General features: G+C 41.4%; 1 protein-coding gene across 1 annotated transcript in view; it reads right to left on the bottom strand.

Moving 5' to 3' along the window:
• The window catches only part of PIR (pirin), a 73,535-nt gene that overhangs the window by 27,053 nt on the left and 25,660 nt on the right, over nt 1-20,822 (bottom strand). The window contains 1 exon segment of the mRNA XM_048836884.2: nt 3,864-3,942. Within this exon segment, the coding sequence (XP_048692841.2) occupies nt 3,864-3,942 (79 nt within the window).

Raw genomic sequence — 20,822 nt, forward strand, 5'->3', positions numbered from 1 at the left:
TGCTTCAGAGTAGTTTAGGTTGGAGCTACACAGGATGTTGAATGACCATTAGAAAGGATCACCCCTCCCTAAGGATGTCATCAGCAGAATGAAGTCAGGGTTGCCAATACTAATTCGCCTTAGTGATATCAGCTCCAGAAATTATACCACCAGGCAACAGTTAGCAGGCAGATATCCCAAGAGAAGAGCTCTAAAATGGAGCCTATGAAAACGGGTGAGTTTGGAAGCACAATAAAAGATCCTTCACAGAAACACATTCCTCGGTGGGTCCAGTTTTACCACAATTAGCCTCATTTTTAAAGTTTATTCAAAAGTTACTTTAAGACAACACCACATGTTTCAGCAGCTCAGTTATTTCAATAAATCCAGGCTCAGTGGCCAGGGTCTGAGCATCAGGAGATCTGAGTTTTGTTCCTGGATCTGTCACTGGCTTCCTTTATGACCTTGGGCAAGTCACATCCCTTGGTTTGTAAAGCAGTTTGAAATGATACTTACCCTCCTCTGCAGAGCACTTTGGGTGGAAAGTATGGTATCAGTGATGGGCATTATTATGCATCAGGTATTTTTATTATTGCGTAAAAGTGAGTAGTTTATAATGTGTCATGTAATCTACAGGGCAGTCATGCAGCCAGACATCCCAGTACCATGGTTCCAGTCATTACAATCCTTAGAATCATAGAATATCAGGGTTGGAAGGGACCCCTGAAGGTCATCTAGTCCAACCCCCTGCTCGAAGCAGGACCAATTCCCAGTTAAATCATCCCAGCCAGGGCTTTGTCATTAGCATATTTTTATAAAATCATATAGAGTGCAATGTCACACCGCCTAAGCACCTTGCGGGAGAAAGAAGAACCTATCTCAATGGGGGAAGGACTGGGAAGGAACCACAAGAGGACAGGGAGAAAGTGAGGTCATATTGGCCCCTGTCACCATCCTCAGCAAGAGGATGGCCCTCAATGGGAGTTGTGCCTGCCTTTCTGTGGCAAGAACTGGCCTCAGTATTTCATAAAATGCCAAGCTGCACCTCATATGCCATTCTCCCACATTTGCACACAAGGGAAACCATGCTCCTGCACAAATGTATAGTAAAAACATTTACTGAAGTGCTCTCTCAGTCCACACCACCTACGGAGGTACATTATCATCATAAAAGCAACACACCTATGACAAGCATTTCAACGGTTACAACACAAGATGAGCAACCCTCAAACAATAAGAAAAAAGGTACCGTGAAGTTACAATATATAAAACAATTACAATGAGAATTCTTTTTGAAGAAATATCAAAGAAAAGAAATGAACCAGCCAAGACTTGCAAGATGCTCTATTGATAGGTTGTCCTTTTTGGGGTGAGCCATTGTGTGCTCCCATAAGCTGATTTCCTTCCTGCCCAGTGCACAATATTAGATTTGACATTTTGTACTGGAAATTTGGTAACATACAGAGAGAGAGAAAAGCATGATGAAAGGGTAATGCTCAATTTGATTATGCTTATCTACAGACACTCTCTGAAACATCCATGTTGTAGCAGGCACGTAACACCGTTTATAAAGGGGTTGAAAAGAACTGGTTTTATAGCAGATAGAATACTGCTTAATTATGCACTGCACCTTCACGCACACAGAAGGCTGGGTTACAGGCTTCAGTTCAGCAGTGCACTTAAGCATGGGCTTAAGTCCATTAAGTGCATGAGACATAAGCAGGTATTTAAATACGTTACTAAATTGAAGCCAGAGTCTCCTAATTATAGGGGCCATTTCACAGCCAGGGACTGCCACGCCTCCTCCCACACCTGACATACCTCCAAGAAGGGGAAGGGTATCAGCTTTATGCACCCTAGCTATCCCCCACACTGAGAGAAACCCCAGCTGTCCTATTAAAAGCAGCATTATTGGAGGCCAAGTTCTGGGCCATTATGTGCAACGGAGTGAACACAGCCCTTAATGATTGACACAGTTTGCTATATATTCACACACAAACAGAATGACGGCATGGTATATATATATATTTTGAGATGAGATGTCAGGCCAAACTTGTCACATTTACTATTTGTATGGTGCATGAGTAATGTATCTGATGAAATCTGTGACAAATGCATATACAGGTAATTTGTTTTTCTGTATATGCAGCATGTTCCAAAATCCTGAGATTATCTCCCTCCTCCCCCGCCATAAATGTAAGACAGCGAACAACTCTACATTGTTTTACTAGAAGTAAAATCAATTTGTTATGCAAATACTTTACAACAGTTACAGCAATGAACAACACTGAATTCTTTTTTCTCAAGCTAACAAGCAAAAATGTGTTGCAAATGTGAAGGAATTTGGTAATGATGGAGATTTTGCTAATTATGAGACCAGTCCTGCCAATTTTTACACATATGAGGAGCTCTACTGAACTCACTGGGACTGTTCACGAGAGTAAAGGTTACCGCATGAAGGAGGATTGGGCCCTAGATTCTTTGCAAGTGACATAGAATGTAATGGGCAACATTTTACTGACTTGCTTCGGCTGCTATTGTAAAAATACTGTGCATAAACATCTGTTTTCTGAGGAAGCAAAGTAACTGACCTGCTGCTGAACTCTTAGATGTGTCTAGTCTGAAGGGATCACGAAGATGACCCAGAAAAAAATTGGAAATAGCGTGCATTAGTAGTCACTATAGAATAAAATGGATGTACATGAAAATCCCATATTGTTACACTGTTTCCATGCTTCTTTGCAGTAGATTTGGTGGGAAATCCTCCAAATTGTATTGGTATTTGCTATACAACAGAGTGTAATCTATTAATTAACAAATCTACAAAGGCTATATTAAAACTCTACATACAAGGAAATAGTGAGAGAACAATGTTTGAAATACCACAGCTAAACTGTAAGGCTCAAGTAGTCTGTGCTTTAATAATGTTGCACCATTTGTCAAACTGCTTCTCTGCTATCAAATTAGGAAAATGGCTGATTCTTGAAGATATTTGAAGTAGCTTCTCATGGGCCAATACAGAGAGCTAACCAATTAACTTTAGGTTGTTTATTAGTTTGGTTTGGTTTTAATCTTCTTAATGTTTCCCAGTGAAGTGAATTTAGTGGTGAGCCTATCCAATGACTGGGACTGGTGAGCACAGTCCACCAAAGTAATGGAAGGCCCACCCCCGCAGTGAGGGAAGGGCCACTGAACCCTGCTATAAATTGGGATTTACAATCCCAGAGAGTGGAGGCCCTATTTATCCACAGACAAGGCATAGTACAGGCAACTGTGTGCAAATTCTCTCACCAATAGCTTCAACTTTAATGCGGTGAAGGGAAGAGAGTAGTTTAGTCCTCTTGCTGCTTTACTTTGAAATCTCCCCACTGAGAACAGCGATAAAGATACTACAGTGCCAACTGTGATGTGAACCCCCAACCCCAAATCTGAGCGCACCAATCCTTTTACTCAAGCCACTACACAGGCGAGGATGGTAATCATTTTTAGTCACTGCCAACTAGTGGATCCAAACCAGGCACATCCCTTTCTCCAAACCAGTCTCCCAAAATTACATGAATTGGACTAGTTTTACATCTCCCAATTATTAATGGTTTTCAGGCATGAGAATTTGGCCTGATAACCTAGTATTATACTTTAGATACAGGGAGGATCTTCAGCCCTTGGATACATGGACGATACTCACATCAATGAGAATTATGCCCCTGTATTCAAGGGCAGCATTTGGCCAAGGGTAACTAACTTTTAAACTCTGAGGATATACAACACTCCATAAGGAGAATATTTTACCTATAATGATACAAAGATACCGAGATTCATACTCAACCCATTACAGGAGAAGTGGCTTCAATGTCTGTTAAACTGGTCAATGAAATCTTTCCTACCTTTGTGCTGAATGTGCTTGGCTCCTTTGTCCAGCTTGAAGTCCAGATATAATGTTGGTGTGCAAGTATAAACCTTTGACTAGGGAAGAAATAGGGAGAAAAAGGTCACTTCTATAAATGTACCTTTATATCATACAATGATTTTCACATAATAAATAGCATGTCGTCAAATGAATAACTGAGTTTGTTGTTATTTAAAAAAACAAAAAAATTGAGTTACACACTCCATACAGTATTTGAAGATCATTTCAGCACTACAATTATTTAACTGTATTTTGTAGCATCTTTCATATGAAGCATTTTCCAAAATACTTTTCACACTTAAATAGTTCCACGACAAAGTTAAATAATAAATACATTACAGAAAAATGAGAGAGCTCAAGAGGTAAAGACAAAGGGGAAAAGCTGTATTTCCAGCTGAGATATGAAATGTTTGAAAGTGTGAATGAGGTGATGAGTTACAGACAGGCTCTTCCATATAGCAAGACCTGCAGAAAAATGGCTCTTACACCCAAAAACGGTGAGATTGCGTGGAGGGAACGAGACTGGGTGCTAACAGAACAGGGGGAGTGAGAAGTAGCATAAAGTCAAATTCTCATGGGAAAGGCTTATACAGTTTTGAACTGCGTCCAGAGATGAATAGTGGTAAAGGCATTTGAGGATAAGATATTCTTTGTACGTGCAAGAAGGCAAGCAACAGCACTGTACATATGAACAGGTTTCAGAGGAACAGCCGTGTTAGTCTGTATTCGCAAAAAGAAAAGGAGTACTTGTGGCACCTTAGAGACTAACCAATTTATTTGAGCATGAGCTTTCGTGCTCACGAAAGCTCATGCTCAAATAAATTGGTTAGTCTCTAAGGTGCCACAAGTACTCCTTTTCTTTTTGTACATATGAAGTCTGCTTCCCCAAGTTCTAGTTATTCAATGCTGAAGGTTGTTGCAGTACTCAAGTGGAGATGAAGTGGAAGATGAAGATTTCTATAGCAATGGAGTCAAGGTAGGAGTTTCCACTGTCATAGTGGCAGCTTCACAAAAATACAAGATCAAGGAGAAAAGTTCAGAGTTAACCATTATGCCAAGGTTACAAAGTTACCAACTGAGAGGTTGGAGTTGAGGAGGAACAGTTTTTGATTAATATTTAAAATGTTCCCTACATCTGCTTGTTTCAAGGAAGCCATTATTCCTTTGGGAATATACACTGTGTACTCATGGGAAGTGTCCAGCCCATCCAATAAAAGAAATTGTGTGAAGAGTAGCCTTTTCTCTTTTTGGTATGATAGTCACAGTACAAGTCTTTAGAAAAACAGGGTATGGGCTAAGCAGAAGAGAAATGCATAGATGTGTAGAGACATGCCCGACTTTCAGCTAACCAAAAGCTGGATAAATAGGTTTATATACGTGCATTCTTATCGTTTACATAATATTGAAGAAAATCAAGATTTTTTTTAAAAAATCTAGGTGTTTTTTAAGCACCAGCATAACCCCCACCTCCATCAACAATATTACAATTGGCCTTTGGAGACTACAGGCAAACATGCGTGCATACCCATATTGGCTATCAACTGTCTAACAATCTGAAAGATGCCAGTGTTCTAATGATTATGTTTCCTTGTTTTGTACAGAAACGCTCCTCAGAGAAGTCAGCAACAACAATGAAATCTCACGCATGCAACAGATGTTAATAGAACAGAAGCAAATAAAACTAATAAATATATCCAACAGGACTATTACTGCAATAAAATACTTTTTCCAGTCGGGGGGAGGTTACTTGGCCTATCCTATGTAACCCTTCTGCCAGGCCAAGTTGATAGCAGCAAGGGCCGGGTTCAGTACACAGGGGTTCCCTCTCATCAAAGCAAATGCAAAACTAGCTCGAGCCCCCACCCAGTGACCTGGGAAAATCTTACACACCCCCTGGGCGCCTCAAAGAGGCAATACTTCCCCTCTCGCAAGCACAGAGCCTCGGTGTAGTAGAGAATCTTTAATAACATGAGGTAAACGACATCAGCATTAAATTGGGGAAACACCACAACTAGTGTTCATTAACCAAACCATGAGCAAAGACCCACCCCAGAAAATTGGGCCACATCCTTTCCCTCAGGTTCTTGAGTCCCAGAACCCAAACGTCTCTTGAGTCCAACAATCCACAAATCACCCAAAGTCCAAAAAGTCCAGCCCCAGAGTTCAAAAGTTCATCTGCATAGTGTTACTCCCCAGTCTGGCTAAAATGTGCCTGTGTGTGGGGGAAAGAGGTAAGGGGCACCTTACGTGTCCTGAAGCTGACTGCCCCACAGGGCTCTGCTCTGCTACGCTGTCTCACGAACAGCTCTGCTCAGCTCGCCATCTCACGAACACACCGCTGTCTCACGACCGGCTCCGCTCTGCACAGCTCGCCGTCTCACGAACAGCTCTGCTCACCTCGCCATCTCACGAACACTCCGCCAGCCTATCCATGAACAGCACCGCTGCACTCTAGATCTTCCGGCTCCCCACTACTTGACACAGTGCTCAGTGATTTCAGCTCTCAGTGATTCCAGCTCATAGTAGTGGGAGCCTTAGTGCTGGTGCACCATAAGGCCAAAGTGAATGCAGCACAATACCTGTAGCAAGACTCTTAATAGACCCAAAATTAGCTCTGACATTCCACAGTGGAGAGAGACAGAGGTGCAATTGGTGCTTCAGGCCCTCACAAAGGGACCCACACCACCAGGTACTAATACCTGTCTCAAGTCTCTCTCAATTCACAGAGTTTTGGAACCCATGTCCCTTGCCTAGCGAGTGCTACTCAGTTGATGGTGAGTCCCTCCATCATAACAAAAGGCCAAGTACAGTTCCAAGCACAGTTCCCATAATCAGAGTAATAACAATTTATTCTTCCCGCCCCAATAACAGAGACACTGGGGATCCCACAACAGCCCAAACTTATTTGGAAGTTTTTCTAATTAAGAGGCACTTCCAGACTTGCATGAAAAAGACCCCAAAAAGAAAATCCTCCAATATGTACAGCCTTCCTTCCTGGGAGACAAGTGATAAAGCTATCTCAGAACCTTCTAAGGTATTATATAATTATTAAGATGTTCTTAGATCTTATATAAACAACTGGATGACAAACATACAGGAGCAACTGATAAGTTCATTATTGTTATATAAAGTTGTTTAGCTGGAATAATTTGGTTAAGCTGTCAGAATGTATCTAAGAAAAGGCAGTCCATTCCAAAATGCTGACAGCCATTTTCTCCTGATTTTTCAGTCACCTCCCAGTGGAGTGTTGCTAGATTTGATAGCTTTGCAGTCTTGGCAGAATGTTTCCCTCAAAATAGTTAACAATGCAGGACCCATTCCTGGAAACATTTACTGATAAGCTAGTGTCCTTTTAGAAAAGTGCTGTTGAATTTAATAGAAAAAAACCCCTTGCTACAGGGATTTGAATCATCCTATAGAATTTAATAAAGAAATCTATCGCTGCTATAGAATTCTATACATTTAAAAAAATCTAGAAACACTATCATTCTCTAGTAAATTCTATAGTTAGAGTAGTTTTTATTGGACTCCATTAGATTTCTATATAAATTCATTGGTTTCATCGCTTCAAAATTTTATAAGACATTTTCAGAAGGATGCTCAGTGTCATTAGTCCTACAGATGTTGATGGGCATTATAAAATTTTACCATGAAGTGTGAAGAGTTGAGTTTGCTGACACAATGCTGACCACAGCTGACTGGCCAATATAAACTAGAGCAAATTGTGTTCAGCATAACATCAGCTAACAAATTAACTAAGAGTTGACACAAGTTTGAACATGATTTTCGGTCATCTACACTGATTGACAGTCAGTATTGCAGCAGCCAATTTAAGATTCACGTTTGACCACAAAAAATTCTGAAATGTAGATATATCATATGGAACTACTGTGGCAATGAGCACTACACTTGACAGTAAATGTTTGCAGGAGATTATCCCTGGAACAGGGACTATGTCTTCTTCTGTCTTCACAGGACAGAGCACGCTGTAAGGAATCTGTGAACGAACAATGATAGCGAAATCTGAAGGCAGGGTGCAATAGACAGTTTTTACACAGCCCTGCCATGACGCATCTAGGTCGCTGAATAACAACAATGTTGCCATTTTTACAAAATATTTTTTCCAACTACAGTAGTGTTCATTTTACTCAGAATGCAGAATACTAAAAATTTTGCATTTTATGACGTGATTATCTGCAGAAATTGCCTTTTATGCACACTAACAAGGACTCAGATTGGAACAAAACAAATGGAGTTTGTAATGAACAACAATGGCCTCTAAAGTTATTGATAACAGATTTAGTACCATCAGCGTGCTATAAACAGTTCCTAAGTAGTGGGTGAGTTTTGTCTCATTGTTTACACACACACAAAGTAACATTTTCAAGATGATTTCAGTGGCCTTTGAGCTCTAGTTTGAAAAGGGTAATTTTATTGTTATGTTGGAACAGGGAGGATGTTGACATTAAGCATTCTCTCTTCCTTTAATCCATCCTATGGGGAGAGAGGAGGATTTGTAAACAGGAGGTTTTTTCTTTTGTTTACCTAAAGCAAGACCAAGCAGAGCCTCCCACTAGCAATGATCACTTTCACCTTCATTGTAATGAACACAATGGGCCCAGTCTTTTGGCTTTGAAATTGCATCAGGGATCTCAATGCAGCCTCTTCCATCTTGTCTTTTAAGCAGCTTCTGAGAACCCTTTAAAGAAATATTCCCATTTATGCCGTTAGCCCATGAGCACCTTAGAGCAGTGATGACGTTCCTTGTATGGCACGCTGACCAGTTGTAAAATACTGTGCACACTTTACAGTCCTACATAAATGGATAATAAACAAGTTGTCTCATTGCAGGTGCAAAGCACAATGAAGGAGATCACAGCTGTACACGAATACATACACTCAGTGCTTAAACTTAAATAAATCAACAATAGAGGAAAGGGTTAGGAACTATTAGAAAAATCTGGGATGGAGAAGAATTAAAAGAGGGAGTTGGAATTTTACAGAGATTTTATATTGTTCACGACAAAATCATTTACTGTTTTCTGTAGGAGATTGCTGACAAAGTAATACAGCCTTATCCATCACATCCAAAATATAACAGACATGCTTCTGGATATTATTTCCTGCACATGTACACTGGACTGGTTTAAACTATCTGCATCTTTGTGGGTTAACTCATATTGTTAAATACCCAATACCCAAAGGGCTTTGTTTTATCTATGGATTAATGAACTGCAAAACCATCCTTTAAAAAATAAAATCTGCTTCTAAAGTCACAGCACAAAAAAGGCCACAGAATTAGTAAATTTGCCTCCTTTTATTCTTCTGTAAAGGCACAAATATTATTAGCCATGTTACATTACTCTTCTGTGTCTTCAAATTGCAGCTAGGCTTTAACCTTACAGGCCAACTTCATACAAGAGCGAGTTTCCACAGACACGGGCCAGATCATTTCCCACTGTGGAAAAGCCCACTAACAGGTAAACTCCTGAAGAGGCCTCCAGATCATTTCCTCAGGGATGGGGAAAAGGTGTGGAGCTCTCATCTCTAAACAAAAGGCAGGGGGTTGGCCTAGAGAGTGTCTGCATCTCAGGGGATCTGCCTATGTAATCAAAGGACAGAGCTATCCATGCAGGGACCTTGTGCTTCTGAAGTCACTCACCATGGTGGAGCTGTGCTGACAGGGCTTTCCCTGTTTACAGCTGCCTTGGGAGCCCTTCCCTAAAGGAAGGTTCCACAGAGTGGAAAGGCTCCATACAAAAAGCTAATTCAGCCTCAGAATTCATTTGACTGTGGATTTCCTAGTGGTTCCCATGGGAAATAGGGAGAGATGATGCAAACAGTAAACCCAATTCCACCCTCCCCTTCCAGTCTCTCTCTGCTCATGAACCATTAACGCCACAGAGAGCTCTTCACAGGGCTTCGGGACAGAATATGTTGCCATGGAGTTGACATTTCCCCCTTCCACATACCCAAGGGACCAGTCTAGCTGTAAGTTATGCACATCCTGAAGATGATTTATAAAGGACCCTTAACTATGCAGTGCTACCAGACATGTAAAAATATCTCCACCACTTCCTAAGTGCCTAAGATATATAATCATAAAGCCAAATCCTGAAGTCTTTGCTCATTTTCTTGTAATCCTTGCTCTTCTGGCTTCAGTGGAAAATTCCCTGACCAAGCAGTGAGTAAGAAGTTCAGAATTTGGCCTTTAGTTAGCAGTGGCTCATTCTAATCATATGCAGATTCTCCATATTAAACCCAAAAAACAAAAAACACAGTGTCATTAATCAATACTTATACATTTCCTTTTAAAACCAAGGATTACCCACACTGCATACCCTTCAAAGACTTCCCATTCACAAGTCTGTAATTTTTATCACTCTGAACATTCTTTCCTTCCTTCCTCAGGCTTTATTTGTAAACGTTTTCTTAATTATGAGACGAAATCATTGCCACATGTAAGCTGTATAGCCTAATGAAATCATGGCTGCACCAATGAGGCAAAACTGCATTTTCTAATGCAAGCATGACAGACAAAAGTACACTAAGTCATCCATCAATTTGCTTTCTACATATCAGAGCTGATTTACTGAACCTTTTTAATGCTGGCACTTTATTGCCATACTCAGACAAAACAAATAAAATACGATGAAATGAAGTGGAGGTTACATACCAACAAAGTTATAAATTCCATCAACATGTGGGTTCAAATGCTTCCATAAGTATTTTATAGTATCATTTTAAAAGATATTTTTGTTTTAATGTTTTTCAGAGGACACACTTTTTTAATTCACTATGGTGCATTTCCAATTGTGATTCAATTTTTGATCAGATTACAATTTGTAATTGAGGTATGAAAATCCCACATCTTGAGATCTCATAATTAGTGGTCCTATCTGCTCTTTTCTCCTAAAATAGTTGTTTCCTGTCAGATGAATGAAGAAATCACACAGATTCCGTTTGCATTTGTGATTAGATGCATACTGATGATATGCCATCAGGATATTAGAATCGGAGCTGCGCACAATTCATGGAACATTATGAATGGTATGAGCAAATAGTGACTTTTGCGGGGGCTCTGCCCAGAGTCCCTCAATTTTTCCTCCTCTTCAAGGCTCTGCATTAGAGTGACGTGTCCTTCTGACCAGTGACAGATAGGTCTCATCCAGAGCCAGTCAATGCTGCTTCTTGGGTGGTTACTGTTATATAACTATCCTACATGCTAACATTCATCTACATATATCTTTTAGGGATGCTGCACATTATTGTAACCATCATTTTCCTTACCCATAATCCCCCTGTTGTCTGTTTCCAATTTTGTAGCTTTATACCTAAATGTAGGCCTTGATATGGCAACTGAATCTGAGTGGACAGACCTTCGCATCTGTTGTAGAGCCCCTTTTAATTCAACAAGGGTCCACTGAACAGATCCAAATGCAGGATTGAGGCCCCAGGTTGTAAACTCTTCTGGGCAGCAACCACATTTTTTATTTCTGTAAAGCTCCTGGTGCATCTTGGACAACTACATATACAGATAATAAATTATTCAGTAAAGAAAAAATATTCATCAGGGAGAGCACATGAGGTAGGTAGTGCAATAGACATGGTGAGGGAAGAAAAAAAAATCTATTTGGTTTATAACAGATGATAACAACCTCAGAGTCAATCATTTCCTGGCAGTTAATTACCAGATGGGTTAAAGGCCTCCTCCAGATGGTCACTAGCTGCCAGGAAATACCCCACCCATCAGTCATTATTGGTTAAAACAGTTAGGATGCTGATCTACATTAGTCATATTCCCATCATATTACTATGAACTGAGGGTACAAATGCAATGGAAAAGCTTAGTCTGAAAAGGGAATACAAAAACAAATGTGAAAACAGGAATGGAATGGAAATAGATCCGTGTTTCACTTGTTGCACAGAGCTGTACTATTGTCCCAACCAGATGAATGTAATGCTCATGGAAAGTGTTGAACTCACAGCCAGCAATGTAAGGCTCCCCACACTAATCCATTTATGTGCCTCCATGCTTTCCTGAGGGGACCACCTGAAGGGGTGAGAGGTTAGTCTCCATGCCAAATCAATTCCTGCCTTCCCTGCTGAGACTGCTAACAAAGAATGTGATTGTTGTGATTAGGTTACCTGACCCATATTAAAAGGACTAAGAGTAAATTCCAAGACATCAAAGCACAACAGTTTAGTTTTCATTCTCCACGGCTTGTTAAAAAACTCATTTAGAAGCTAATTTTTTTTCATCTCCAAGCAATAATGAATGAATTAACATGAATATCTGAAGCAGTTTGGACCACAGATTCAGGCTGCACATACATGTAATATTTCTATATGCAATGTTAATAGTACCAACAGATTTCAGAGGAACAGCCGTGTTAGTCTGTATTCGCAAAAGGAAAGGAGTACTTGTGGCACCTTAGAGACTAACCAATTTATTTGAGCATGAGCTTTCGTGAGCTACAGCTCACTTCATCTCATGCTCAAATAAATTGGTTAGTCTCTAAGGTGCCACTAGTACCAACAGAGAAATCAAAGACACAAACAAAAGCTTTTACTTCAACTGTTTGCTTTGTAATCAAATGTGGTTAATAAAGACTAAATAACTATTTCATAAATAATGAGAGTCCAAATTATCAGAGAACCTCAGGAGTTACAGTTTAGGTCATTCAAGTCCATTATCATACTTATCCTTTATCTTTCGAAGTATATGAACAAAGGGATATTCAATTAAAGTGAAAGGTGAAGAGTTTAAAACTGGTAAGAGGAAACAATTTAAGAAAATGACAATTAACCTCTTGAATCTACAGTTACAAGATATCATTGAGGCCAAGGACAACGAATTAAAAAAAAGGGGAGGGAGAGACCTAGAAATTAATATGAATAGTGAGCACATCCAGAATTTCTAGACTGAATTTTTAAAATAAGGGATATAAACTCTACTGATCCTGGGCATAAACCAACCATCCACTGACAGGGCTAGGAAGGAACTTCTCACCACCATTAGATCGGGACTTCTGCAACATGTTCTGCAGGGGGAAAACCTTAAACCCAAGTTTCTGAAAGCTGAAGCTACTGCAGAATGCTACACTTTGCCTGCTGCTAAGTGGAGTATCTTGCTCTGTGAACAGGATACTGGTGTTTCATGACCTGCATTGGCTGTCTGTTGAAATTTAAGGGGTTGACACTGGCCTAGGATTTACCTACTTCGGAGATCACCTTTTTCCCCCATGCAATCCTGTCACAGTTGCAATTATCAGAGGGACTGAAACTAATGATCATTAAGTTTGTAAGAGAGAGAGGTGCTGGCAGGGCATGCTCAGTGACTACCACACCGATGAAGTGAGCTGTAGCTCATGAAAGCTTATGCTCAAAGAAATTTGTTAGTCTCTAAGGTGCCACAAGTACTCCTGTTCTTTTTCTGGATACAGACTAACACGGCTGCTACCCTGATACCACCTAACTGTAGAACTCTCTCTCCCTTAACCTCCTGTCCAAAATATCCCAAATCTGGTTACCATCAGGGCATGATGCAAAGACGTTTGGGGAGGGCTGAACGGAGTGGGGCAGAAGTAAATTTTGGGAAAAAGAGATGAGGATTTTTGTTATATTTCTCTGCAGAAGGGCAGGATTTTGTGGCATGCTGCCATTTATCTATTGTGATTTTTATTGTGATAAATTAACTGCCAGAAAATATGAGAAAAAGTTAACACCCAGGGATAGGTATCCTTTTATATATAAATTCAAAATAAATAAAATTAATAAAATGAAAGGAAGGGATGAAATTAATAACTCAAAAATTGCTGAGATCCTGAGCTCCTCTTTAAAAGTTGGACTTCTGCAAGAAAAACAAAGAAAAGAGATTTGAATAATCAATAAGTAAAAAGACCCTGTAAAATAATGATTTATATAAAACAGGCCCAGGATCCTTTGAAAATTGTGAACATATATAAGTCAATAACAATGGAATATATTCATTTTAGGCCATTAGGGAATTAGCTAACTCTTGAAGACAATACAAAATGTATAGCAGAAAACAATTATGCATGGGAAGGGAGATGGACTGGATATCATATAAGCCTTTTCCAGTCTCCCCCAGGCAATGTGACCACTGCAATCACAATATGCTGGTGCTCCTGCATCTTATATTATACTAACATAATATGTAATTCTGATTCAATTTTTCACAACAAAATTGAATTTAATAACTTAAGTCGCCATCTATATATGGGACAGGAAGGAGTTGGATGACATACCAGAAACACAATTAAACAGGAACAATAAGAAGATGCAATAAAGTTTTAAATGTATGCACTGTACATTAGTATGTGAATATCAAAATCGCTACAAATAGCCTGAACCCAGAAAGGAGTTCTCAATATCATATACATAGTGAAATATAGCTCCTAGCTATCCCATGTGTTTTTTCCTGTAACTTATTTCCTGTGGTAGTGTATATTCTCTCTTCTCCATCTCCCTCTCTATAACCTTGGACTAACAATCCACCAGTTTAATCACAGAATTTGAAATCTTCAAAATGGAATTTGATTCCTTCATGTGTGAAGTAATCTGATGAGGTTCAATAAGGATAAGTGCAGGGTCCTGCACTTAGGACAGAAGAACCCAATGCACATTATAGTCCCTATAGACTAGGGACTGAATGGCTAGGCAGCAGTTCTGCGGAAAAGGACCTAGGGGTGACAGTGGACGAGAAGCTGGATATGAGTCAGCAGTGTGCCCTTGTTGCCAAGAAGGCCAACAGCAGTTTGGGATGTATAAGTAGGGGCATAGCGAGCAGATCGAGGGACGTGATCGTCCCCCTCTATTCGACATTGGTGAGGCCTCATCTGGAGTACTGTGTCCAGTTTTGGGCCCCACACTACAAGAAGGATGTGGATAAATTGGAAAGAGTCCAGCGAAGGGCAACAAAAATGATTAGGGGTCTGGAACACATGACTTATGAGGAGAGGCTGAGGGAACTGGGATTGTTTAGTCTGCAGAAGAGAAGAATGAGGGGGGATTTGATAGCTGCTTTCAACTACCTGAGAGGTAGTTCCAGAGAGGATGGTTTTAAACTATTCTCAGTGGTAGAAGAGGACAGGACAAGGAGTAATGGTCTCAAGTTGCAGTGGGGGAGGTTTAGGTTGGATATTAGGAAAAACTTTTTCACTAGGAGGGTGGTGAAACACTGGAATGCGTTGCCTAGGGAGGTGGTGGAATCTCCTTCCTTAGAAGTTTTTAAGGTCAGGCTTGACAAAGCCCTGGTTGGGATGATTTAATTGGGGATTGGTCCTGCTTTTGAGCAGGGGGTTGGACTAGATGACCTCCTGAGGTCCCTTCCAACCCTGATATTCTATGAATCTATGATTCTATGATTCTATGAAGTTGTGACTGAACTCCTTGGGGGAGAATTGTATGTCCCCTGTTCTGTCTGACCTGCATTCTGCCATATATTTCATGTTTTTGGCAGTTTCGGATGATGACCCAACACATGCTGTTTATTTTAAGCACACTTTCACAGCAGATTTCACAAAATGCAAAGAAGGTACCAACGTGAGATTACTAAAGATAGCTACAGCACTGGATCCAAGGTTTAAGAATCTGAAATGCCTTCCAAAATCTGAGAGAAATGAGGTGTGGAGCATGCATTCAGAAGTCTTAAAAGAGCAACACTCTGATGCGGAAACTACAGAACCCGAACAACCAAAAAGGAAAATCAACCTTCTGATGGTGGCATCTGACTCAGTTAATGAAAATGAACATACATCGGTGTGTACTGTTTTGGATTGTTATCGAGCAGAACCTGTCATCAGCATGGACACATGTCCCCTGGAATGGCAGTTGAAGAATGAAGGAACATATGAATCTTTAGCGCGTCTGGCACTTAAATATCTTGTGACGCCGGCTACAACAGTGCCATGAGAATGCCTGTTCTCACTTTCTGGTGACATTGTAAACAAGAAGTGGGCAGCATTATCTCCTACAAATGTAAACAAACTTGTTTGTCTGAGCGATTGGCTGAACAAGAAGTAGGACTGAGTGGACTTGCAAATTCTAAAAATTTACATTGTTTTATTTTTGAATGCATACATAATTGTACATAATTCTACATTTGTAAGTTCAACTTTGATGATAAAGAGATTGCACTACAGTACTTGTATTAGGTGAATTAAAAATACTATTTCTTTTGTTTCTTTACAGTGCAAATACTTGTAATCAAAAATAAATATAAAGTGAGCACTGTATACCTTGTATTCTGTGTTGTAACAGAAATCAATATATTTGAAAATGTAGAAAACATCCAAAAATATTTGAATAAATAGTATTCTATTATTGTTTAACAGTGCGATTAATCTCAATTAATTTTTTTAATCACTTGACAGCCCTAATTTGGACATATCACCAACAATTTACAGAAGCTCGGGATCCAGCCACAAAAATCCAAGCTGTCACATTGTGATGAGTATGTAATCTGAAACATGGAAATCAAAGAAAAACAAAGTATAATTGTGTGATGTTCTATATCTTGAGGGCACACCCTGTAGCCCCAATATTCCTCATCTGTATATAATTGTGATCTTACATATAAAGCATGCCTTATAAGGTATCGGGAAAAGGTTCCAATCTGCTGAAAGTCATTGCTCTATCCATATATGTATATCATTAATGCATCTGAAGTTATGAGAATTGTGTTGTATGGTTGTCACTAAAACATGCTGTCAACTGGAGAATCAGCCAGATATTAGCTCCCCAGAGGCAACAGCAAGGAAAGTAACCAAAGCCCGGGCGAGGTGTCAAACAACCCATCAACAGCCATTGTCCAGCAAGGGAGCTACAATTCAATGACTCACCTACATGAGGCCACACTAGGGGGATTGATCAACTTTGCCTGGAGACTCAGAAATGCCCCCCAGACATGCCTGGACTTGTGTTCTACAAGCACATGGACTGAAAGAATAAAACTGAACACAGGGGGCCCAGGCTTGGCTTTCTCCTTCCCCCACCTACACTGCAAGCAACCAAGACACTGAAAAGACAAGACTCCAACAGAGGAGATTGGCCCAGGTTTAAGGAACAATCCTGTATATTAAAGACTGCAATATCCAGTGGGGCGAGAAAAACTAGTTAATCTAGTTGCTGCCCAGTCTAATAGGGTTGAGAGTTTAGACTGTGTGCTTATATTTCATTTCTTTTGGTAACTAACTCTGACTTTTTGCCTATCACTTAAATATCACTTAAAATCTACCTTTTATAGTCAATACATTTGTTTAATTGTTTATCTTTACCTGTGTGTTTGAATGAAGTGTGGGTCTGCTCAGGTTTGTCAAAGGCTGGTGTATGTCCACTTTCCATTGTTGAAATGGTGAATCAATCAATAAATTTTCACTGCCCATCTTGAGCAGTGAAAGACGGTATATTCCTGGGATACAGTGCTGGGAGCTGGGGGGCAGAGGGGGGAGGGGGAGGCGGGATTTGGCTCTGATGCCTTTCCCTGTGTGATTCATGAGTGGCTCTGGGAGCATTCATTCAATATAGCTGGGCGTGGGGCTCCACATGCTGTTGTGCTGAGAGATCACAGCACCTGGAGGGGCTTGCTGCTGGTCACTAGCAAGGCATTGTGAGAGACAGCCCAGGCTGGAAAGAGTTAAGGGAACACAGTGGTCCCACAGTCCCAGGCTGCACTCCAGGGGGATCCTGTCACAAATGGTAACATTATTTACATATACAGGGCAACATACACAACTTGAAAAATATAATTAAATATTGCAAAATTATAAAAATGGCAACAAATGACCTTGCACCCAGAATAAAGCTTAAACCACTAACTCAGTTCAAATTTCTTCTTCATGTCATAGGAGAGCATCTGAAAGCCTCAAGCAAAACAGTGCTTTTACTGCTAGCCTCTATGGATATGTCTGCACAGCAATGAAATACCCACAGCTGGACCAGGTCAGCTGATTAGGGCTTGCAGAGCTCGGGCTGCAGGGCCATAACATTGCTTTGTAGATGTTCAGGCTTGTGCTGGAGCTCAAGCTCTGGGACCCTGCAAGGTGGGAGCTGTCCCTAGGGTATGGCAAATTGGGGTGACTGTATGGGGTCCCGAACTTTGGGGGGCCCTGCACTTTGTGAGGAGGCAGGCAGGGAGGGGAGGCAGGCAAGGGCGAGGAGAAGCACCCCTACCAACCTCCTCCTCCCCCCAGTGTCTCCTGCCCTGACATGCCTGGCCAATCAGTACCTCCTCCTCCCTCCCAGCGCCAACCACCGATCAGCTGTTTTTCTGTGTTTGGAGGCGCTGGGGGGAAGGGGAGAGGAGCGAGGGCTCAGAGCACTCGGGGGAGGGTATGGAACTGGGTGGGAAAGAGGTGGGGTGGGAGCAGATGAGGCAAGGCTAGGAAGAGGCAAGGTGGGGCCTTGGGGGGCAAGGGTGGAGTGGGGCGGGGCCTGGGCGGAGCTGGGGGGGAGTACCCCCTCGGCAGATAGAAACTCAGTGCCTATGTCCAAGGCCCTGCACCCCTCTAGGGACGGCCCTGGGTGGGAGGGTCCCAGAGCCTACACTCCAGCCCAAGCCCAAACAGCTATGCAATTTTTAGTCCTGCAGCCCGAGCCCTGCAAACCTGAGTCAGCTGACCTGGGCCAGATGTGGCCATGCCATGGGTCTTTTATTCCCATGCAGACATACCCTCTGACTCCCTCACATGAAGGACTTTAAGGATCTATGATATGGGTCTCACATATTGTGGAAGTGACAGTTTCACTACAACCAGTGGGCTAGTGGCAGTGAGACAGATGGGTTGGCGTACAGCCTTTGTGAGACTGATAAGGCTGCTGCACGCAGATATAGACACCTCCCTACCTATCCACAGACGTGGCATGCTTTTAAGATGGTAGTGGGGCCCAGAGAGATGTGTACCTTATGACCCCCCTTATTTGTGATGTCATTTAAACCTGTGGCACCACTGGCTCATCAGGAGCAGAGGTCTGTAGAAAGAAAGAAAGACTAAGATGATCATTCTTTTTATAAGGGAGAAAAAAATAAACACTACCATGTGGACCTGCTGAATTCTTGCCAGAGGGCATTCAATGTCAACAAGTCTAGTATATTTTCTACTTAAAATAAACTTTAAATTCAAAATGATTAACCCTGATGACAGTGGCTACCACTTTTCTGTATTTTGTTGCGTTGGACACACCGGTCATTCAAATCAAATCATTCAACTCTACTACATGCTAGAGAGTGTAAACCCAGAAACTGAAACTATGCCTGGCAGCCAGCCTTCTATATCAGAATCTACTTCGGACAGACCTGCTCTTCTCTTTCCAAGGATGAGGTAATCTAATGAAAATGCACATCCTGCCCAGAAGAATTTCAAAAGTAGTATTTCCTATAATTTACTTCTGATTGTGCAAAATCCTTAATACTAAAATGAGATCATTGAACAAATAAGCTACCAGGAGTGAAATGTAAGTACCCACGTTACACTTGCCGTTTGTAAAGGGGTCCGAAGCCATACCAGATTTCACACTTTATTTGCAGGCTGGGCAACAGCTGTTTATCTTATATTGGTTCAAAGACTTCCATTGAGCACAGACCTGAGAGGACTGAGTGGGCATTTACCCTGTGTGCTTTTTTTTTTTTAATGAAGTCTTTTGTCCATTGTCCCTATCTAGATAGCAAAAACCTCAGTGTGAATGTGGTGGCTCAACTGCAGGCCACTAACTCCTGTATGGAGCCATGTCAGGCCCCAGTCCTGCATCGGGATCTGCTAGTGTGGACCCCTGCTTCCATGGGACATCATACTAGTGCAGGGGGTCTGCTGTTGAAAATCCTGATACAAGATTGAGGGCCTTAATCTCTTACCCACATTGAGTGATACTGGTCTGAGAAGCTGGTAGCTAAAATGGGACTGAAATATGTATATAAGAGGATAGAGTGTTCTGTTCTTCTCTCAAAAAAACATCAACACCTCCCCGCCCAGTCCCCCTTCCAACACAAAGAAGGGAAAGAGATTATCAGCTATTTAACTAATGCAGTCACATTCCCATAGGTGGATCCTTGTGTCCATGCAAGGAACCAAGGCTACACACAGGCACAAGGACCCACCTGCAAGGATCCGACTGCAGGGTCAGGGCCTAAATGTGTCTTCCTGTCTGATTTGTGTCCATTTATTCTTGTACGTAAGGACTGTCCAGTTTGGCCAATGTACATGGCAGAGGAGCATTGCTGGCACATGATGGCATATATAACATTAGTAGATGTGCAGGTGAATGAGCCTCTGATGGTGTGGCTGATGTGGTTGGGTCCTCTGATGGTGTCGCTAGAGTAGATATGGGGACAGAGTAGGCAACGAGGTTTGCTACAGGGATTGGTTCCAGGGTTAGTGTTTCTGTGGTGTGGTGTGTAGTTGCTGGTGAGTATTTGCTTCAGGTTGGAAGGCTGTCTGTAAGCAAGGACTGGCCTGTCTCCCAAGGTCTGGGAGAGTGAGGGATCGTTTTCCAGGATAGGTTGTAGATTGTTAATAATGTGCTGGAGAGGTTTTAGCTGGGGGCTATACGTGATGGCCAGTCATGTTCTGTTATTTTCCTTTACAGAAGCAGCTTTGCCCCTCCTGGAATTGACACCTCCTCATCTATTGTTGGGAGTGGACTACATCCACCCTGATCGAATTGGCCCTGTCAACACTGGTTCCCACTTGTGGGGAAACTCCCTTCTCTTCATGTATCTGTATATTTATGTCTGCATCTATAATTTTCACTCCATGCATCTGAAGAAGTGGAGTTTTTACCCATGAAAGCTTATGCCCAAATAAATCTGTTAGTCTTTAAGGTGCCACTGGACTCCTTGTTGTTTTTGTGGATACAGACTAACACGGCTACCCCCTGATACTGGCTATCAGAATCAGTGCAATGTGTCAGTGTTAGG

Source organism: Caretta caretta, chromosome 1 (assembly GCF_965140235.1).
Source record: "Caretta caretta isolate rCarCar2 chromosome 1, rCarCar1.hap1, whole genome shotgun sequence".
Lineage (NCBI taxonomy): Eukaryota > Metazoa > Chordata > Testudines > Cheloniidae > Caretta > Caretta caretta.